This window comes from Puma concolor, chromosome E1 (genome assembly GCF_028749965.1).
Source record: "Puma concolor isolate L17-30 chromosome E1, mPumCon1.1.hap2, whole genome shotgun sequence".
NCBI classification, from domain to species: Eukaryota; Metazoa; Chordata; class Mammalia; order Carnivora; family Felidae; genus Puma; species Puma concolor.
In genome coordinates this window covers 56,275,074-56,297,586 of record NC_141680.1, presented here as the reverse complement: position 1 = coordinate 56,297,586, position 22,513 = coordinate 56,275,074, and the positions used below count along the sequence as shown (strand labels likewise).

At 57.2% G+C, this 22,513-nt stretch overlaps 1 protein-coding gene across 2 annotated transcripts in view; it reads left to right on the top strand.

Annotated features, from left to right (window-relative positions):
• The window catches only part of SDK2 (sidekick cell adhesion molecule 2), a 265,473-nt gene extending 243,355 nt beyond the window's left edge, over positions 1-22,118 (top strand). For both annotated transcript variants that reach the window (XM_086687933.1, XM_086687932.1), the window contains 5 exons: positions 3,468-3,632; positions 5,358-5,498; positions 5,770-5,908; positions 8,336-8,462; positions 17,928-22,118. In XM_086687933.1, coding sequence (XP_086544059.1) covers positions 3,468-3,632; positions 5,358-5,498; positions 5,770-5,908; positions 8,336-8,462; positions 17,928-18,281 — 926 coding nt within the window. In that variant the 3' untranslated portion in view covers positions 18,282-22,118. The remainder of the gene's footprint in view (positions 1-3,467; positions 3,633-5,357; positions 5,499-5,769; positions 5,909-8,335; positions 8,463-17,927) is intronic.
• Positions 22,119-22,513: the final 395 nt, after the last annotated feature.

The window sequence follows — 22,513 nt, the reverse complement described above, 5'->3', positions numbered from 1 at the left end:
GGACCGACTCAAGAAGCCAGAGGAGCAAAGCATCTGGTCCCCTCCCCCGCCTCGGTTAAACGCCGAGTCTTACATGAGACCCTGCTGACCAGTGGCCCGTACAGAGGCCGGCTGTCCCCCGGGGGCCCTGGCTGCCTCCTTAAGGTCTGTCTCTGCCATCCTGAGTATCTCAGCAACTCCTGTAACCGTACCGACCCCTCCTGTCAAGCCTGAAACCGAATCACAAGAACTTCCAGAGCCATCAGGAGACCAGCGACTGAGAGGTCGGTCCAGGGGTCCGTTCTCAGCACTCTTGTTTTACAGTCACTGAGACACCTGCTTTTCCCGGCTCCTGTTACCCACCGGAGCCCTCGGCCGCCGCCAGCTCTGTCCGTTGCTAGGTTTCCGCTAATCGCAGGTGCCAGTGCCAGTGAAGAGCTGGAGGCTTGTTCGGGGTCCGCGGATTAGCCGGTTGAAGTTAAGAAAGGAAAACATGACTGTGCGGCTCCAGCATGAATAGCAAATAATCATCGTCACGGGAGGCAGTCAGGCATATCGGGGCTAATACTTCTAATGGGAGCATCGCAACATCCCAGTGACAAACTTAATCCCGCGGGTGGCTGAGCGCTCATCATCTCAGTAGCAAATAGTTAATGCCAGCACCTCCTCGTTGCCCTAATCTTATGCTAATAATTGCAGTGGCAGAGAGCTATCACATCTAAGCAACTCAGATCCAACGTGTAGCTGGAAGATGTGTGCGAGGTTGGCTGTCTCCCCACCCCAGATGGTCCCTCCCCTGCCCTCCAGTGCCGGCTGCTGAGTTGGCCAGGAATCCGCCGTGTGCTTCTCCCGACCAGGCCCGTGCCTATGTTTTCCATCCAAGTTAGCCAGCCGGCATGCCAGGCTATGGAATGTTGGCTCCAGACTTCCGCCCTGCTCATTTTCCAACGTTCCCTGGGTGGTCCAGCGTGGGACCCGGTGTTTCGGGGTTGGGGGCTGTGCCTTGGTGCACACAGGTGGGATCAAGGCGGCAGCCCTGAAGGGTCGGGACTGGGAGCCAAACCCAGGAGCTCTGACAGAGGTCGAAGGCTGCGAGGAAAGAGTGCGGGTGGAGGGCAAGGGGAAAACCCTGCCTCCCCCTGTGGCTGCCGGAGAGCATCCCCCACCTCCGCACCCCTACCTCCCCACGCGTCCTCCTGATCTCCAGGGTGGAATTGCGCCGCATTGCTGGACAGAATCAGCCGACCGTGCCTGCTTTCTGCAAACCCAGAACAGCCAGGCACCGCAAAGCAGGGAGGGACGCACTCAACGTGTCTGGCCCGTAGGACCCGCCATGCGCATCAGCCGACTCCCAGGGCTGGAGGCCCCGTTGCCCGGCCCCACCGTTTGTTTCTGTGCAGAGTGGAACAAGGTGGGTCACACAGGTGGGAGGCCCCCAGCCTCTGCGGGGCAGTGGGGTCCTGGACAAGCCCACCCAGCCAACACTGAATCAGCTACAGGTCTCTAATGGCAGCATCCGTGATACCCAGAGGGTGTTCAGTGCCCAGAGGAGTCCGACAGCCCTAGGCCGAAACACCGGCTCTGCCACTTAGGGCAGCCTGACCTTGGGAAGATGGGTTCCGCCCTCTCCCAGCCTCGGTTGCTTCATCTGTAACCTGGGGACGATGGTTCTTCCTTCTCCCCGCCATTGCCATGGATCTGAAAAGTAATGCCCTTAGAACCACGATGCTTGACGGATGAGAAATGAATGTCGCTGCCCAATGTCATGACCATCGTCATGATGGTCACTGTGACTGGTATTGAAGGTGAACGAGAGAATTCAAGGTCATGGGAGGAGAGGGGACTTGCACCCTGATACTCGGATCTCGAGGCATGCAGTACTGAAATGGGGGCCCCTGACGCTATGAAAAGGTCGGGGAAGAAGGTTTGTGCTCAGTTATCCAGCCGGCTCTTAGAGGATGCGGGTGCTGGGCACTGGGCTGCAGAGACAAATCAGGTGTGGTCCTTGCCCTGGAGGGACTGCTTAGCCTTAGCAGGAGAGAGCCACCGTGTGTGTGTGAGGCAGACGCCCAGAACAAATAAGGAAGATGGAAAATGAGGCCACGCTCAGGACCCCAAGCCTTTGTGAGGACAGCAGAACGCGACGGGGCCTCACGGCTGCCTCTGAGTTGGAGGGATCTGGACGGGTAGGACTGGAAGGCAGCTTCGGAAAGTGCCAGCACATCCTTGATCCACGGTTCAGCGGCGACGATGGGGGTGACGGTACCTCCACTAGAGTTCCTGATGTGGGTGGATCTGTAACACGTTTGGTGAAGGAAAGAGACTCCGCCAGCCCCTGCAAGGGCCAAGCTGGAAGTAGGGGGTAGCCTATGGACCCGACAGGCGGCTCTTCCCAGAGGAGCCCAGAACCGGCGAGGAGGAACGGCGCCTCACTGAGGGGTCAGGCCGGAGCTGGGAGGCTCGTGCCAGCAGGAGGCAGGTGGGAGCTCGTCCAGGGCTGCCAGGCCACAGAATGGAGGACCTAGGAGCTCAACCTGCCACAGACCGCTGGACCCTGTGAAAAGGGTGGTCGGACAGTCTGGTCACCAAGTCAGCCCTGTCCCGGCACAGGCAGGACTCTCCGGATGCCGTTCCAGCCACGTCGGCCCTGCGTGGAGCCTCTGGCCGGGGCCCCTTCCCAGCCTGCCCGTCAGTGTGCCTACACTTCTCCTGGGCGGGCAGCACGCTCACTGCTCCTTTTGAATGCGGTGGAAACGAATTAGGTCCCAAGGGGGCAAGACCCAGAGAGCCACGGACAAGGGGGCAGGTCCGAAAAGAAAATCAGGAGCTCAAAGGGTGGGGTGGTTGGAAACAACATGGGTGGAGAACAGGTGGAGAGCCCCTCGAAGCTTCTCTGGGCTCTCTCTCAGATCTCTTCTCCTCAACAAGGAGGCAGCCTAGGATGGGTCCCATCCCCCACCGCAACTTGACCAAACCCTCACGGGCGAGCCCCACCCCTCCTCCAGCTCTTTTAAGAAGTCTCTTCTTTTTGTCTGACGCCACTACTGTGTATATTTTGAATAGGAAGTGGGGGGGGGGGCGGTGGGAGTCAGAAAAATAGAGGCCCGGTTAAGGAAAGGAGGGTACACCCACGTGATAAAAGCTTAGGCAGCCACTTAAAATCACATTGACCAGCACTTTTTAGTGACACGGAAAACGGGTAAGTTGAATTATTGTGCACAAGGGCTAAGATGCTGAGTCTCTTCCTGTGGCTGGGGGTATTGGGTTGCTTGTGACAATATTTTCTGCATACCACACATTTTTTTAATGTTTTACAGATATTTTAATAAAGGGAACAAAGGGTCAGAGACTCCAAAAAGGCATCTTTGTCAAAACATCTGCTGGGATTGTGTTGAGGGGACAGACCAGACAGGTTCTGCTCTCAGGGGAACAGGTGGGATGGGAGGGGCTCTCCCTCATAGGGCGCCTCCCTCCCGATGTTCTTGCAGACGAGGGGCTATGGGACATCCTCATCAAAGACATCCCCAAGGAGGTGACCTCCTACACGTTCAGCATGGACATCCTGAAGCCGGGCGTGAGCTATGACTTCCGGGTCATCGCCGTCAACGACTACGGCTTCGGCACCCCCAGCAGCCCCTCCCAGTCTGTGCCAGGTACTGCCTGTGGGCACCCCATGGAATAGCCTTGTGGCAGAGACTGGTGCTGGGCAAAGAAGACAGAGGCAGGCAGCATAACACCAGCAGCATTGGGGTGGGAGCTAAAAGGCATTGTCTTCTCAATTCTCCAAGGCAGGGAGCCTGGGCCAGGGCCTGAGTTAGTTTTGAGATCCATAGGAAGCTGGGGCGGTGCGTCTTTGGGGTTCCTTTACAAAGATTCCAGAAGCCCTGGGCAGGAGGCTCAGTGGGGCTTGTGGACAAATCAGTGGACCCAAGATGAGAGCTTCTGTGAGCTCATCACCCAGGAGATTCACCCAGGCCATCAACTGTGTATTTCCATGGAAGCCGCCCCCAAAAACAGAGTCAGCAGCCTGGGGAGCAGTGCCAGAGCTGGGGGGATAGGACTCCTATCCCTCCCCCTTTTCCTCTCATCTTCCCATCCAACATGTCTCAGAGGACTCACAGAGGACTCTAATGCCAAAACCCATGACCCCAAATCCAGTCACTAACCAAGTTTTAATATCAGGGCCCCTTCTCTCAAGGCAGAAATATAGCTCAAAATTTTCATCCACTGGGTGAGTCTCAGAAACCCAGCTGCCTCCCTCCTCCCACATACATTCTCCCTTGTCGGGTTGATAGAACCAGATCATGGGAAATAGTAGAGTGAGCCCCTCATCAGGCAGCCCCCGGATCAGAAGTGGCTGGGTGCAAAAAAGCATGGTAGTGAGAGGGGCACCTGGGTGGCTCAGTCGGTTAAGCGTCCCACTTCAGCTCAGGGCATGATCTTGTGGCATGTGAGTTAGAGCCCTGCATCAGGCTCTGTGCTGACAGCTCAGAGCCTGGAGCCTGCTTCAAATTCTGTGTCTCCCTCTCTCTCTCTGCCCCTCCCCCACTCATGCCCGCATGCTCGCGCACGCGCACGCTCTCTCTCTCTCTCTCTCAAAAATAAATAAACATAAAAAAAAAGAAAAAGGCATGATACTGGGGGCTTTGAAAGAAGCAGAGCGCTGGCTGGAGGAAGCATTCTAAAGACCCACTCACGTCCACCTTCCTGGTTCTCCCCTACTTTCTGCCACCAGAGAAAGATTGAGCCCTGCCCCCAGGGAGAAGCTCTCATAGGCCTACCACAGGCCAGACAGCTACTTTTCCAATACAGAGCTTGGTCTGCCTGCCAAGGTAGCCCTTAGGCCGTGGGTGGCAAGAGTAGGGGTGGGGGAAAGGAAAAGATAAAAGGAAAACTAGCAAGTATATGGCCATTTCTCCCTCCTGTGTCCTCAGCAGACATCACTAATCAATCCCAGCACTCTCCCCCAGTGAGTCCAGAAACAAGCACATGACTGCTTTCCCCTCCTGTGTCCTCAGCAGACATCACTAATCAATCCCAGCACTCTCTCCCAGTGAGTCCAGAAGCAACTACATGGCTGCTTCCCCTCCTGTGTCCTCAGCAGACATCACTAATCAATACGAACACGAGCACTCTCTCCCAGTGAGTCCAGAAGCACCTCAGAACTAAAAGCATCCTTTGACCAACAACAGAAGAGAGCGGGTACCTGAGCTAAAACTGTCCCTGTCGACCGTGTCTTAGGGTCTCCCCCATGGAGACGGCATGCACCCGGCCTACTGAGAGCCAGGTGGTGGGGTCCCGGCTGGAGCGGGAGGTTTGGAGGCAGGAGGGGGCTGAGCACCCTGGACTTAACCCCCCGCCCCCCATCCGTGTCCCAGCTCAGAAAGCCAACCCGTTCTACGAGGAGTGGTGGTTCCTGGTGGTCATTGCCCTCGTCGGCCTCATCTTCATCCTGCTGCTGGTATTCGTGCTCATCATCCGGGGCCAGAGCAAGAAGTATGCCAAGAAGACCGACTCTGGTGAGCTGGCACCAAGCCCCGCCGGCTGGACGGGACTCCCGTGGGCCTGCCTCCCCTTGTGGCAAGGTTGAGGGGGCTGGGCGTTCTCTCTCTCCTAGGGATGCACCTGCTCTGATGGGCGGGGCGGCCTGGGGCCCCTGCACGCAGTCTCCGTGGTATGGTTTAGTCTTCCCTCTAACAAGAGAGCCAGGCGGGAGAGGGGAAGCCACCGGTCTAAAGGGACGGCCCGAGTGACTCGATGCTGTCTCCCCCGCCCCCACTGCCCACCCAGGGAACAATGCCAAGTCTGGTGCCCTGGGCCATGGGGAGATGATGAGCTTGGATGAAAGCAGTTTCCCCGCCCTGGAACTCAACAACCGGAGGCTCTCCGTCAAGAACTCCTTCTGCCGGAAGAACGGCCTGTACACCAGGTAAAGGGATCTCTGCGTTGGGAGTCGGGGGGTGGCCGGAGGATGCAGGTTTGGGGGCCCGCAGTGCCCGGGGTGTGGAGGACTCTTGGGGAGGGCACAGGGCACGCAGGGCCCACTGGGCCTCCCTGTCCCGGAAATGGCATTCACGCTCAGGGGCCGGGAATGGTCAGCCGGGCCCGGGAGGCACATCCGGGATCTGGGGGCCAGAGCCTAGTATGAGAGCGCAGTGGGGGAAACGCCACAAGGAGGTGGCGACAAAGGGTTTCTGCCAATGCCAGCGAAATGCAAAGGGCTTGTACAACTTCGCAAGCCAGCCCCCTGCTGTTTGGAGTCAGCTGCTCCTGGCGACGGGTCCAGAAGCCATGAGCGCTACTTTGCCCCAACAGTGAGGGGGACGTAGCACAGGTAGGTCTAGGCAGACATACCTGAGCAGGAGGTACCGGGAGGCCCCTCGATATTGCTCACGCCTTGCCCATCTCCTCCCAATTCTGGGAAGAAAGGGCACTCAGAGTGTGGACACCCTCTCCCCTGGTCCTTGCTCCTGCATCTTCTAGAACAATTTTCTCCTACTTACCCCACAAGTCCACGCTCCCAGCATCGCCCTCAAAGGGCGGCATCTGAGAACAACCAACCAGGAAAGGTCAAGGCTGGCGGTGCGCCCGGTTCCTGTTTCCTCCTGAATTCTCTCCAACCCTGGGTCCCCCTCCCCCCACCCCACTCCCCGTGGCAGGCTGGGCTGTGCACCTCCAAGGGCAAGGGCAGCTGCCGGGGCCCACCGGACCCTCACCCGATGCGATCTGGCCATTTTATGCCCCTGGGAGCTCAGGAGAGATTGGGGGGCTGCGGCCCAGGAGCGCCTGTCTCTGGCCTCGGCCCTCTTAACATTCCCAGCTCGTCGGAGGTGCACGCCGGCCAGGCGCACAGCTCACAAAGCTTCCCTCTGTCTGGTCCTGGAGGAAAGAGGCCATGTGTGTGTTCCTCGGGAGGACAGAGGGAGGGGCACGCAGGCCGGCGGGCCCGGCTCTCATCCCCCGCCAGATCTAGCTTTGCAAAGAAAGAGCCATTTGAGGCCGAGGTGGTGGGCCCGGCCTGTCCACCGCAGCCCCGCCAGGCTGGCTCCGGGGCTCTGCCACATGGAACAAGGGGGCGTTTCACAGACGGCCTGGCCTCGCCTGCTTCTCACGCCCCCAGAGTACACACACCGCGGCCCCTGCGTGCCCCCTACACTGCTGTGTGTACACAGAAGTCCTGTTTGCATCAAACCAGCCTCGGGCTCTGGGAGTCTGACCCAGCCCTGGTGACACTGTCGGCCCCCCCAACCTGCCTCCGCTCACCCTACTTGGGGCCAAGATCGTGTTAGCCCGGCACCCCATTTCCTACCCCCTCCCGAAGTCACATGTTTGCCCATCTCGTCTACGTGAGACTGCAGCCAGTGCTGTTACTGTTTTATTTGCAAGTAGTTAAGGAGGCAGCTCCGTTGTTTGGAATAAAATCAGTGCAGATTTAGCACGAGAGGTTGGAGGTGGCAGGGAGGTTGCTTGTGACTTGTTCCCAGGCCGCGGGATTGTTCTCAGAAGAGCATTTCTGCAGCAAGGGCACTGCCGGCCCCTGGGGGGGAGCAGCTGGCGTTCAGAGCCACAGTTCCAGAACACCTGGGCAGATCTCGGGGTGAGACCACCCCCACTCCAAGGCCCTGAGGAAGCACAAACAGGGCAGAGTCACGAATGACCCCAGCCACCTGCTCGGCGCCCAGCCCACCGCCCTCACCCCCAGCTCAGGGGGCTCAGGAAAGCACAGCCCTTGCCCACAGCCTCTGGGCGCCCATGGCGGGTGGGCTGCTCGGTGCCTCGTGCTGCGTGTTCGAACAGGTGAGGTAGAGCCAGGCCTCTAACTCAGCGGGCAGCGCACTTTCTCGAAGGCTGATTGTCAAAGGTGGAGCAGGACTTGGCGCCCGGAATTCATTTCTGGTCTCTGAGCAGATCTGGAGGGAAAAGGCCGTGGTCTCCCTTTTTCTCCTGACCCTTGGCGTTAACCCTCTGAAGCTCCCTTGGTGAGTTCAAGAGTGACGCGGGGAGCTGGTCTGCACAGGCACGCCGGCCTCACCTGGGATTCCGACTCGGGGGTCTCAGGGGGCTCTGCCGAGTGATCCCAGTGCCCTTGAAACCACAAGTGGAGGATCGAGTGGGGTGCTGCCCCTCCCCGTTTCCCTGAAGCTGGTTCAGGAGGTTGGTCCCAACTGAGCCTCTCCCACCCCTGGAGGGGCCCCCAGCCCAAGGCTCCGCTGTCCGAGGAGCAGACACAGAGAGCGACAGCGCAGGACAGACCCGTCGAGGGCTCCTGCCCTTCCCGGCCCCGCCATGGCCTCTCCAGCCACAGCGGCAGCTCTGGGAAAGGCTGGCTCTCAGCGTCCCTTCCACTCCCTCTTAGATCTCCTCCCCGGCCCAGCCCGGGCAGCCTCCACTACTCCGACGAGGACGTGACCAAGTACAACGACCTCATCCCGGCAGAGAGCAGCAGCCTGACCGAGAAGCCCTCAGAAATCTCCGACTCTCAGGTGAGGGGCAGGGGGGCCAGGCGCCCCAGAGAGGGGAGTGGAGCGGCCCCTTCTGAGAGTGCGGCCCGTCACATGGGCCTCCTTTCCTTTCTGGAGCCGCAAAGACGGAGGAGGGGTCGTACGTGAACCAGCCGTCACCTCCCAAGCTCCGCTCAGAGTTTGCTCCAGGGCTGACAGGGCCCTATAACCTTGACTAGATGTGAGACCCCACCCCCACCCCCCACCCCGCCAAGAACACAGTCCTCTAGAGTTTCCAGCATCTCCCCACATGCTCTGGCCTGCAAAGGATCTCGTGGAAGCAAGGGGAAGGAGCCCTGCATTGCCAGAGCCTGGAGAATGGCTGAATGTAGCTAGTTAGGGTCAGAATGAGCTCTAGAAACTGAGGGCCAGAAGCTCTGGAGCCCCGAGGCTAGGAAGCAGTACAGATTAGTGAGGCCTTAGGCTTTGGAGATTCAGACCTGAGTTTCCATCCTGACTCTGCTGCCCACCAGCCCGGGCATCCTGGGTTTGGTAGGTAACCTCTTTGGGCCTCAGTTTCTCCATCTGTTCTACAGGCAGGGATGCTAACGGGCACTGTCATGGGGCTGTGGGACTGCTGAGGTTAAGGCACAGAGAAGCTTAGCACAGTGCACATGGCAACTGTTCGATAAATGTCAGCTTTTATGTGAAGAAGGACATGGTGCCTCTGGGAGAGACACAGAGCTTGAGAGAGGCTGCCATTAGGTGGGCCACATGGGGACACTGTCCCAGACTATGGGGACAGGGGGGTTGAGTGCATTCCAATGAAGTTATGTCATGGCCTCCCACCCAGCCCTCTTGGCCTCGGCCAAGCCTGGTGGTTGCCCAGGGAGGGGCCAAGAAAGGCCACTGCATCCCACACCCTAGACCTTTATGCCCAGTCCTGGGAGAGGCCAAGGAAGAAGAGATGCCAGCAGGGAACAAGGCTGTCGGCCGGGTAGGTGGTGCCAGCATGCCCGGGTTCCGGTTGTGGGCCCAGTAGACCAAGGGCCTCTGGCTCACTGCTGTTTTGTTCAGCTCCAGGGTTACTGATGGGCTTGGCAGAGCAAATAAGGCTGGAGCTAACACCCCAGCTCTGAGCTGGCAGGGACAGAGACCCCAACTTAGCCTGGCTGACAGAGGAACTCACACAATTCAGGTTATGGCGTCTTGTTACAAGTATTTAACTCTCTGCGGCCATATGCATCCTGGGACTTGTGAGGCCATGCTTCACTCAAGCATGATTCTTCTTTCTTTCTCCCCAAAATGGCAATGGGCATTTAGGCTCTAGGCACTCAAGGTAAAATTCAAAAAAATACAGCCCGTGAGGCTCTAACAGAAGGCCCCTTAAGCCACACTCCTGTCTCTGGAGAGCAAAGGCAGTGGCCAGCAGGGGGGACTCTCCTTCCTGCTTTGATCAGCCTCCTTCGTCCTTCTATAGAGGGCATCATTCATGCACACTCATTGGCTGGGCACTGACCTTTCAGGGAGGGAGCCCTCTGAGTGCAAAAGACATTGCCCAGATGTCTTCAGATGGCCCGGGGCCATCTCCTCAAGAGTCGGGAGGAGCCTCCCCCAGGATGCGGAGCTGGTCCCTAAGACCAGCCACCCACCCCCACCTCGAAGGAGTTGCTGAGAGAAGAAACCTCATCCGAAGACCATCCTACTTCCGTCACGCCCACTCAAGGCGGGCAGAGTCCCTAGACTCCCCCACTTTGCCACTGGTGTCTTTTGTTCGACACAAGCCCACCGCCTGAATGCACTTTCCATAGCCATCTGGAACCAGTCACCTTCAGGGAGCACGTGCCCTGGAGAGGGGAGGCCTCCCGGTTCCAGAAACCAGTTGTCACAGCAGAACACCCACGTTCCCTTTCAGGGGCAGCAGCGGACCACAGCCTGGGCCTAGAGCTCCGCCTGTGGTCTTTAGGGTGGTTTGGGGTTTGATCTGGAGCTCAGCAGGGTCAAGTTGAGTTTACTTATTCTGAAAGCAAAGTTCCATAGAGTCAGGGACTTGTGACCGTCCTGAGGTCTATTACCTCCCCGGTGCCCTTCTTGGCACATGGTGCATGGGCACTCTGCACACTGGTGTCAGGCATGAAAGGGTCATTGGAGAAGCTGGCCAAGCTAGTCCAGACCTAGTAGGCTAGCAAGAGAGAGACGCAAAGGTTCACAGTTGTAAAGCTGTTCCTTTTAGACCAAGGCCAGAAGCACACATTCAGAGCGATCCTTCAGAGTGACACTGATGGCCATGGCCACACCGCCTGGGGCTGCACCCATCATCCCATGTGCCTCACCACTTTGTAATCACAGCGAGCCTCCGAGCGGCCTTTGTGTCATCTTTTTTGTCCAGATGGGGAAACTGAGGCTCACAGAGCTCCGCTGAGTTGGCTCAGGCCCCACAGCCAGAAGGTGCAAACCCAGGATCCCAGCGCCCGAGTCACAGAGGCAGACCTTGCACACGGGCCTTCTGACGCAGAGCCCAGCTTGGCCCCCTGGCCCTACCCTGTCCCAAAGCTGGTGATATCACCCTTGTGGCAGACCCTCCTGGAAGGGCCTTCAGAACCAGCTGATGAGACACTCTTGAGAACAGATAACTGTGGATTTTCTTTAAACACAAACAACAACTCAAGCCTGTCTTCAAAGGTTCAGAGGTGCCAGGATCAGGAGGCCCCCGGGACTATTCAGCCATCAGTCGCTCACGTCCCCCAGACCCAGGGCGCCAGGACCATTACGTGTGCCATTGTCAAAATGTTGAATTGTTTCCATACCTGTTGGGAAAGAGCCACCACCCTGAGCCCCTACGTGTCACCGAGAGAACCCCAAGCAGACTGCTCTGTGACTCTGCCCCTACAGGCTCAGCAAACAGAGGACAGGGCCCTGCTTCAGCCAGAGGCCTTGCCTGGTTGCCTCCGGGGTCACATCAAACTTTGTGTCTTAACAGCTAAGGAGGCCTGATGTCCACCCCCCCCCCCCCCCAGGGCGTAGAGGGCGACCCCGGGGGGGTGTGGCAGGGGGCACACGCTGACTTCTCAACACTCAGTTCTTGAGCCTGTACTCCAGGGACAGAGAGGTGATGGAGACATGACCCTGCCTCCAAGGAGCTGCTCGTGGGCCGGAGGGGACAGACATGGACACAGAGCGGCTGGTCTCCCTCTGATGCCCTTGCTGAAAACATAAATAAGCAGATCTGATTACTACCCGTTCGCCTCTGTGAGATGCGGCTCAAGTACGAGCCGGTGTCTGCTGTGTAGAGCATCAGCCACCGCGACTTGCAATTTGGGGCTTCAGGCGGGTGCTCCCCAGTCCGCCCGCATGGGATGGCTTCTGGAGGGGCATCCTTGAGGGTCAGCAGGCACATGGGCCCCCCCGGCCCCGTTTCAACTGCTCTGGAGAATGAGGCCCTGACTTTTTGAAGTATACCCTTCCCCCTGCATCCTCTGAGAGTGACTTTTCCATATGCTGCCTGGTTTCTATTCCAAGTCAGACCACCCAAAAGTGACAACCCAAAATTGGCAGAAATCTGCCCGGCCCTCTCCCTGTGATAGGGTAATAAACAAAAGTCCGCGTTGCTTATAAACAAACGAGCATGACAAGATGTTAAGAAGTGGTTTAACGGGGCTGTGGGAAGACTGGGGCTGGGAGGGCTGTCCCCAGAGGGGTGTTGATGAAGGGGCTTCCAGGCTGGGGGTGGGAGGTGGGGGTGCAGGAAACAAAGGCTGAGGTTTGAAAACCCATAGCTTGTTTGATATAACTTCTGAAAACAAAGCATGGCTGCATTCCAACGTCATTTTCAAAATAAGAGCCCAAGTATGGGAGAAAAATTATATAGCACACAAGTAAATCTCAATGGAAAAGGAGTTCTCGGCCCAGGGCACGCCTCTTCTAATAAATACTCAGTCTTTGTGACTTCCTGGGCAGCCCCAGGAAACCCATTGCAGTGAAATTAAGCCTATGTGGAAAAGTAAGAAAACAGACAGGACAAATTAGGTTTTCTGTAACACTTTTGAGCACCCAGTCATTAATGGTGAATGTTTACGGAGCCCCTCCCGGCGGCCAAGAATGACTCTAGGGATTGTTCCAGAATGGCACACTTAACCTTCACAGCCCCCTGCAAAGCCTGGCGGGGTTATCTATCGCATGAGTCAGGGAGCCACCAATGACGAAGCCAGGCCCACCTGAGACCTATTGTGTGCCACGCTGGGGTCGGGCCCTGTGTGGCCATCTTGTGGTTTGTCCTCCTCGGGACCCGTTCATTCCTTCCTTGCTGCATTTATTCAACAGCGAATTCCTCTGCACCCACTAAGCAGCACCAGGCACTGTTTCCATGTGGTGAGCAGGACCGACTCTCAGGGACGTTGCATTAACTGCGTTATGATCCATTAGGGAAGACCACGTGCGTCGAATACTCACGTGTTTTCACGTATTAAAATTTTACGGCGCCACGCCATAATTTTCAGGAGGAAAATGGGAAACAAAAGGCTTCCTGTCTCCTGGGGTGCTGCCCTCTGAGGTATCTTGGGGGACGGTCCCATCCTCCTGGAGGTTCCCAGAGGGCTGCCTGGAGGAGGTGGCATTTCAGCTGGGCCTCAGAGTGCAAACGGGACTGGGTCATGCAGAGAAGGGAGGAGCCGTGCAGGTTTGCAGGTGTGCATTTGGCTGAGTGGTTCTGACAACCCCTCCCTCTTGAGTGTCTCCGGTCTTTTATCAGTGTTCGCCTCTTGGGTTGGGCCGTGAGTCTACAAGATTCACTGAGGCCCATCTCTGGCTTCTCCTTAGCCTGACCCATACAGGCCCAGGAAGCCCAAGCTTGTGCCAAACTAGAAACACACTACGGGCAGGGCAGAGGGAGCCCGGAGGAAAGAGGCAACGCTACATGTGGGGCCCCTGCTTTGTGCCAAGTCCTGCACTGTGCACGTTCTCATTTCATTTTTTTTTTTTTTATTTTTAAATTTTTTTTTTTTCAACGTTTATTTATTTTTGGGACAGAGAGAGACAGAGCATGAACGGGGGAGGGGCAGAGAGAGAGGGAGACACAGAATCGGAAACAGGCTCCAGGCTCTGAGCCATCAGCCCAGAGCCTGACGTGGGGCTCGAACTCACGGACCGCGAGATCGTGACCTGGCTGAAGTCGGACGCTTAACCGACTGCGCCACCCAGGCGCCCCTGTGCACGTTCTCATTTCAAATCGAGTCGCCCCACCAGGCAAGTTGCAGGATTCCCAGTTAACAGCTGGGGACACTGAGGCTTAGAGGGGTCAAGTAGCTTGCCCGTAATCACAGAGCTTAGAAGTGTGGGCAATCCCCACTGCCTCAGGCCCCGCTGAGCTGACATTTTTAAAAAGACATTCCTGGGAGGGGTGCCTGGGTGGCTCAGTCTGTTGAGAATCTGACTCTTGATTTGGGCTCAGGTCATGATCTCACGGTTCGTGGGCTCAAGGCCCACATCGGGCTCTGTGCTGATAGGGCAGAGCCTGCTTGGGATTTTCTCTCTCTCTCTCTCTCTCTCTCTCTCTCTCTCTCTCTGCCTTCCACCACTTTCTCTCAGATAAATAAACATTAAAAAAAGAAAGAAAGGAAGAAAGAAAGGAAGAAGACAGAAAGAAAGAACAAGGACATTCCTGGGAGATTTCTAGCTGTTTTAGTACAAGAAGCCCAGATGCCTGACAAAATTGCGCCTCGTGGGGGCTTCTAGAGAGGGAGACACTCAGCACATTCCCCCACCTCTGATGTGCAGGAGAGGCCCCCTGGTTCCAGGGGTAGGGCGTCCAAGGGACTGATGTAGAGCTGGCCTCAGCCTAGACGGGTGCAGGGAGCCCCTGGGCCACGGCGACTCCAGCTTCCAGCCTCCAAAGGAGCCGCACAGGGGACCTCCTGTCACCTGGGGCAGCACAGTCCCACCAGACTTCAGGAGATTCAGCAAGATGAGGGCACCCTGCCTGGCCCCTACGTCCCTGTCGCTGTGCTGGCAACAGCGGGAGACCAAAAAGCTGTCCTCTGCCCCCCTCTCTTTTGTTGCCGGCTCTTCCCCGGGGCATCCCTCCCGCCGACCCCCTCCCCGCGCCCCTCCGCTCCCCTCCGCAGGCCCGGTAATTGCTGATTGAGTGGCTTTGAGGAGCTGTTAAGAGGCCCGGAGCTGGAGCAGTCGCCTGATTGCCTGGCGGCCTGGCGGGACTGCCCGTGAAAGGTCCCCTTTGTGCTGGGTCGGTTACTGGGAAGCTGCATTCAATTACGCGCGAGAGTTGAAAGCCCGAATGGGCGCCCTGGGTCCCCCCACCCTCGCTCGCTTTCTTCCCTTCTCACCCCACCCCCCTGCAGAAAAGAAACAGATGTTCCAGGAGAGGGAAGCGGGAGAGCAGCGCAAATGCAAAGGCCGCCTCCCTGGCTGCGGAGAGCTGGGGGCGGGGCGGGCGCGCCTCCAGCCCCCTGCACCTCCCCCACCCCCACCCCCGCTGCCGCTCTGGCTTCCGTCGCTTTTCCACCCCCGTCCGAATGCGGGATGCTGACCGTAATCATTAGCACGAATGGGCTCTGGGGTCTGGGCCCCCAGGAGGACCAGAGAGGCCCATCCCCCCTAGTGATGCTTCACTTTGGGGGACGGGAGGTGAACATTCTTCTTCCTTGCCAGCCACCTGAGCATTGAGTCCGCCTCCACTACCCCTGCTCCTTCTGATCCCTCCTTGGGGGCTTCCAGGCCTTCGCACCCAGACCCACCTCGCTGTCTCCCCAGTAACACCTTTTACAACGTTCCATCATTTCACCCTGTGAGCTGCAGGCATCTACCCATTTTACAGACAAGGATACCGAGGCTGAGAGAGGCCAAGTGATGCGTCCCAGACTTAACCTAGCTAGCTAGCGAGGGACAGAGTCGGTGATGGAGACTGGCTTCTGGGGCCGGCCAAAGTTCTAGAACCTCTACCAATGACACTACCAACTCTTCAAGCCAGTTGGTGGGGGCCCTCCCGGAGAGACCTGTCCCACAGAGAGAAATGTGGGGTGCCCCCTTCCACCACCCAACACTTACAGACCCTCGCTGCTCCTGCACCAGAGCCCCCCCAACCCCCTGCCTCGTGGCATCCACCATGGCTTGCTCAGACTTCTCCCGCCTCTGGGTGGCCTCCCTGCGGTCCCAGGCATCGGGTGCCCAGCCCTCAGCCTCCTCCCCACTCTTGGCATATGGAGCCCCTGTCTCTACTGCCCTTTTGTTCCCTCCTGGGCTGGCAGCTGGGCAGTAGGCAAAGAAAGGGGCTTGTATTGTGCTGCACTGCGTCATGGGGACACCGAGGGACTTTCCATTGTCTCTACTGCCAAGAGGACTGAGGTCCTGGGAGCCTGTGCAGGGTGGTGGTAAGGAGAGCATCTCTACGGAGGGATGAGGTGGAGGAGGGGAGGCAGCAAATGACATAAATTTGCAGATGGACTAGGGTGTATGTCATCCCCACAGGGAGGTTAGAGGGGCTCTCATTCCCATCTTGTGACCTCCAGGCAGGAGCGGGGTGGAGCATGTGTGGGCTTTGGAAAATCAGGCAGACCTGAGTCCCCCAGCGCATCATCTCTTGGGGCAAACTCTCATCCTCTCTGCCTTGGTGTTCTCGGCACTTCCAGAGCAATAGCAGTGACGAGGCCGAGGTGTGAGAGTTCAGTACAGTCTCCTGACGGAGCACCTGCTCCCGCGGCTGGCACCGCTATAGTTCTGTACATTCTAGCTCTTTCTCATGAAGGGGCTGGATGCCATACAGGACTTGGGGTTCCAGAGAGCAAGTGCACGTTGCGCCTCCCCATAGCTCAGACCCCTTGGGGCAAGGTCAACAACTCTCCGTTTGCTCTGACTGTAATGCAGGACACAGCTAGTCATCCCAGACTCATTGGTATTGGGTTCACTGGGTCTGTTTGGTACAGCTTTACCCAAAGTATGTTGATAAAATTTACCGCCTCCATGTATTAGCTGGGCAGGGACGCGGCGACCTGAGTGAGGCCTTCTGAGCCTCACTAAAATCAGAGCGCATCTCTTCCAGAGAGTTCTAAGCGTGTTCCCATCTGTCCTCTTCTTAGTTCTCAAAACATTGCTGGGAGCCTGGGGTGGGGGAGGGGCACATGATATTTTTAGCTCCACGATTCAGATCCGGACCAGGGAACGCTGTTTGACTTCGCAACCCGGCCTGACTCTTGGCTGATTCCCCCCTCAGGCAGCTGGAGCTATGGTGAGGACACCAAAGTTATCGACAGTTTTAAGAAAAACTGAGTATGTTGTATTTATCGGGGAAAGCTACAGGGTAATCATCGTGTGAAATTCAGAGCTTTTGTTGATATTTTTCTCATGCTCATTTTATAAATGGATGTTGCTTTCATTCTGGATCACAACGTGGGTGAGCACCAGCGTCCTTTCAGTGCCCGGAGCCTCTCCAAGTCTGGCCCTGGCTTTGTCCCCAGTCACACAGTAAGTCAGAGGTAGACCGAGATTGGAACTCAGTACATCCTACATGAATAGCCGTGCTAAAATGTAGGCTTTGTTCCTATTCAGGTATGGCAAGGCCAGGAGATCAGGAGATGATTGTCCCGGGGAAAAAAATTATCATTCACAGTTCCCAAGAAGAGGGGACCCATCACACCATGCAGGGCCATTCAGGAAAGCACTAGGGTCCCCCGGAGGCAGAGAAAGCAGGGGGGACGCGTGGGCAGGAGCCTTTATTATGGAAGCAGGCTTAGGTTAGTATGAATCAATTCAGTGGGCTCTGGGATACAGGGGCTGTCCCTAGTTGCCTGGTACCTGGCCCCTGGGGTGATTAGGAGCAGCGGTTGGTGATGAAAGGGCATTCGCTAGCTCCAAAAATTGACCAGCCCCAGGAGCCATAGCCCCTCCAGAATCAGCAAGGCCCCAGATGTCAAAGCATCAGAAATACAGAAAATGAAAAGGCATGATGAATTCAACCACCAAAACATGATATGCTAAGCAAAAGAAGCCGGCCACACAACAGGCGCGTTTTATAGGATCCCACCCGTAGGAAATGTCCGGAGTAGGTAGACCCACAGAGATAGAAAGTGGTTACCAGGAGTGGGGGCGGGGGAAGGAAGGGGGAACGACCGCCAGTGGGTACACGGCAATGAAGATGTTTTGGAGCCGCGCGGAGTAATGCCCAACACTGTGAGTGTGTGAAAAGCCACTGAATCTTACACTTTAAGACGGTTAACTTCATGTGCTATAAAGTTCCCTTCAATGAAAAAGAATTAGAACTCGGGTCTTCGATCCACATTGGGTCCCTTCAAGGCTGTGTGTGTCAACGCCACGATCTGCTCCCAAGGCAAGGAAGGTGGGCACATCCGGGCATTATGCCCCCTGGGCAGTGAGGGGGAGAGAGGTGGCCACAGTCCAGGCCTTGGGAGATTCAAACCTGGGCGCCTGGCGGCTTGCAGCCCTGGGCACACGGACCCGTCCCCGCGGGGCCCCTGACTCCCCGATTCTCTGTCCTCCCAGGGAAGCGACAGTGAGTACGAGGCCGACCCGACCCACCAGAAGGCCCACTCTTTCGTCAACCACTACATCAGCGACCCCACCTACTACAACTCGTGGCGGAGGCAGCAGAAGGGGATCTCCCGGGCCCAGGCGTACAGCTACACGGAGAGCGACTCTGGCGAGCCGGACCACACCACCATCGCCAACAGCAGCAGCGCCCAGCAGGGCGGCCTCTTCCGGCCCAAGGCCAGTCGGACCCCAACGCCCCAAAACCCCCCGAACCCCCCGAGTCAGCAGAGCACCCTCTACCGCCCCCCCAGCAGCCTCACCCCCGGCCCCCGGGCTCCTATAGCAGGATTTTCATCGTTTGTTTGACGTCGGAAGGGGGAAAAGAAAGAAAGAGCAAAACAAAACAAAACAAAACAGCACCAAACTCCCCATCCGCCCCTCCCCGCACTGCCTGCCAGAAAACAAAAACACCGAGAAACCAAGTCAACTTTTCACCTCCTGAGTTTATTTTTCCAGAGATTCCAGGGCCAGCAAAGACGGTGTTGAGAAGGAGGAGAAGAAAACCACCGGAGGAGGACGTGTGTGTGTGTGTGTGTGTGTGTGTGTGTGTGTGTGTGTGTGGCCCACAGTTGGTCAGCTCCAGATTGTAGGGTTCCCTGGGCCTTTACGGACTTCACAGAGTCGGGCTGCAGGGGCCCAGCCTGGGCTGAGGCGGGACAGAGGGAGGGAGGGAAAGCTAAGGCCCGGAGAGCTGTAAGGCAGTGTGCTCAGGGGGCGAGAAGCTTCTGGAAGTCCTGACAGCTGCCTCTTCCGCCAGTGCGGGGGGGCCCTGGGCCCACTGCTAGATGATGATGTGCAAGGCTGGGCGCCCCTGAGGGCAAAGCTCACCTTCTCTCCCCGCCCCCCCCACACACACCCCTCCCAGCCCTCCCCCTGCATCGCTGACAGGCCTCTGGGGGTTCAATCCGTCCCCCTGGCCTGCTCCTCACGCTCCCCTCCCTTGTTCAACTTCTCCACCAAGCGTTTGGTTTATTTAGAAAAAGGAAAACAACTGAGGGGTGAGAGTCTGCCTAGCTAGTTCCTTGTTTCTTACATACGCTTTTTATTGTGACTCCAAGGAAGAGGGCCCCGGGGTGGGGAGAGGCCCCCACACCACCACTGAACCCGGCCGTTTCTTGACTTGAATTCACTTTCCTGAGCACAGACCAGGAGAGCTGAACCCGGGGAACAGAGTACAGGGCACTGACCGGGCATCGCTGGGATAATTGGGCATAACGCAGGAAGTCAAGAATGTAAGAAGGAAGCTTAACTTCCGTCTTCCTTCCAATTTAGGTACCACCAGCACCCTCCTTAAAGCAAGAGGGAAAGGAAGGCGCTTAGATAAGGAAGTTCAGCATGCACCGGCTGGGGAGCTAGGCAGGGGTGAGGGATGGCCATCTAGGCAGACACACCCTTGTCCCCGGACACACCCCTTCCTCCTGAGACGGGCACGTACACACAAGTCCCCCATGCACTTGCAAGGAGAAGGGTCTAAGGATCCTCTCCCAAGAGAAATCCCTTTGGGTCCTAGCCAGTCGGGACACTCACTTCCAGATGTGTGTCCCTGTCGCTCTCAACCCAGAGCGATCCCCATCTAAAGCACCCCCAGTCCCAAGCACAGGGGCACGGAAGCCCAGAGGAGTGGGCCAGGCCTCTGGTCTAGAGGCCAGAGCTCCCAGAATCTACGCTGTCTGCCCAGCACCTGGTTTACAAAGAGTCAAAGACCCAACCCCAGGGTATGTGTTCCAGGCCGGCCTCAGCCTAGCCAGGGCTCGGAGCAAGGAGGGGCCCCATCCAAACTTCACACAGCTCCCAAGATGCACAGCCAGGCCGGCCAGGAGGAGCAGGTCAGATGGGACCAAGGACAAGAATAGCTGACAGGAAGCAAAGCTTTTACACACACACAATCTGCTCTAAGGAATGTTCTTTTAAAAAGCCACTTCTAGTGGCCTGAATCTTCCTTTCAGCCCCAGGATGTAGGGATTGAGGGAGGAACCGTTCTGTCGAATTCCCCGAGTGCCCCCAGCTGGCCCAGCCGCGTGCTTTTGGGTGGGCAGCAGCCTCTGGGAGAGGAGGTGGTCCGGCAGGAAGACACCGGGTGCGGCGTGGGGCCCCTTAGTGGGCCGAATGCAGGCCCCATCTTGGGGGTGAGGAAAACAGAGGAGGTCTGAAAGGGGGATTTGGGAAGCAAGCCAAGGAAAGCGAGGCTCTGCACCTGGCCCCACGGGCCCCCCACTCAGGTGAGGGGGATGGGAGCAGGGCCAGGGGCCTGAGGGGAGGACATACCTCCCAGACCCTCGGGAGCGCTGGCAGGTGTCTCCGCAGACGGGGCCCAGACGCCGGCTTCTCCACCGGGGTGTCTCGGGAGGGAAGCACCCCCACGAGGACACAGGCCTGAGGTCTGCCCTGTACACATCTGGTGTCTCCATGGCAACACATCCGCAGCCACCCGCCTGTGATCTCCCGGCGGTGCCTCCTTTTCATCTCATCTTTTTTTAACAACCTCATCCCTTTCCTTATCTGCTGTGTGTTTAGCCATTTGCGGAAGTTCCCAGTTTGCAGTAGGGAATTCATGTAGCCCAGCCCAGTGAGGAATCTGGGAGTGGGGTGGGGTGGGGGGAGGAGCAGGACGCGTGAAGCCGTGTGTGTGCGCGTGTGCGCGCGAGGCCAGATTTCCTTTGCCTTTCACAGACTGCCTAGTGCACCGAGATGTGCGCCCTCCCCCTCCCCACGCACTCACTCACCCCCACGCCGACACACCCACGCACACTTAGCACAGGGCCGTGCACGCCTGGGCTCACGCACACGCACACACAGATGTGCACGGATGTGTGTTCGCAAACAGGCTTGCGATTCCTTCTGGTAGCTCGTCTGTCCTTTGTGAGGCACAGGCAGCCGGGGTCACTCCCGCTCGAACGTGGGAGCCTGAGAGGGCACTGGCGAGGATGCTGTGTGAGCTGGAAGGTAGGCTGTGCCCAACGTGAAAATCCAGCCCTGGGTCATATCCACCCACCCAAAATGTTGCCCCACTGCCCCATCCACATCTGGAAGCCCAGGTCTCCACGACAGAACTCTAGATTTCTCAGAGGACACCTCTGCCCTCATTTACATATCTGCCGGGGCAGTGGAGGCTCCCGACCCCTGACCAGACACCCGGTCGCATTAGGATGTGCCGGGCACTGCCCGTAGGTAACAGGGAACCTCCCCGACCTCTGGGCTCCTGGGCGGACGATGCCAGGGCCCCTGTCTCTGTGACCACCTGAAAGCAGGTTGACACAAGGACACCTCTGTGTCCTCTGGCTCTGCCTCGTCATGCCCTCGGGAAATCTGGTGTTGCACCCAGCAGCCCACGCTGGGCACACCAGCACTGCCCTTCCCCCTCGTGGCCACGCCCCCTGCGTGCACACCAGCTCCTCGCCCAGACTGCCAAGATGAACCAAAAAGCTGCTCGGCTTCCAGAGCGCCTTTCTCCCAGGGCCCCAGGAGGTTTGCAAACCCAGGCCGCCCGTCCTGTCCCCTCACCTGACACTGCCCCAATTCAGAGGAAGCACGGACACTTCCAGCTGCCCCGCCCAGAGCACGCTGTCTCGAGGCCTTCTGTCTTTGCCCACACCTCCCTGGGCAGAGCGTTCAAAGGTGCCAGAGCCTCCCAGAGCCCACTCTGGGCAGGGGCTTCCTTCCCCTCCCCGTGGTGCACGTGGTGTGAGGGGCTGGAGGACAGGAGCGGGGAGGGGGACCCGCCCCCAGCAGCAGCCACCTGATCTGAGTGCCTCTGTATGGTCCTGCCCAGTGGCAACCTTGGCCGCCACCCGGAGCACAGATGCCCTCCTGGGACCACCCCCCTTCTCTTTGTTTCCGTAAGAATAACCAAAAGCATTTAAACGTGTTACCTTTCTTTACACATACGGACTCCAAAAACAAAAACCAACACAAATCTTTATTTTTTTGATTTAAAAGATATAATGAAGAACTGTGGGGAGAATATTCATCGTGGCAGGTGTCTATCTGTAAGAAAAATATATATCTATATGTCATATAGCTTGTTAGCAGGTTTATTTTTTAAATGAAAGGTAAAAAAAGAAATTGATTTGAAATATATACCACGAGATGTCCCATGGCCTGTCAAACTTGTCGGTATTTTATAAATAAACTTTTTTTTTTTTGGAGTTCTGAAGCAACATTTATTCTTCTCCTTCTGGGAAAGTAACTGGGGACCCCTACCTTCATATCATGCTCAAATGATAGTGCGGGCTTTTGTTTCTTTTACACCTTTAGGATAATAGCCACTCGGATTGTACCGGATCAGAGGCCAAATGATAATGATTGATAATGCTGGCAATGACAATACCTAACATTTGTGTGGCGTTTACGCCCTGCGAGACACTGCTGTTATCACTTTCCACTGATGAACTCAGGGAATGCTCATGACAACACCTTCAGCAGAGAAGCCGGATCAGGGAGAATTTAAGGGGCTTGCTTGCCCTTGAGAATTGGAAATGCCGGAGTTTGTACTAACGCAGTCTGGCTCTAGAGACACGTGCTGCCTCTGTGTTATTTTA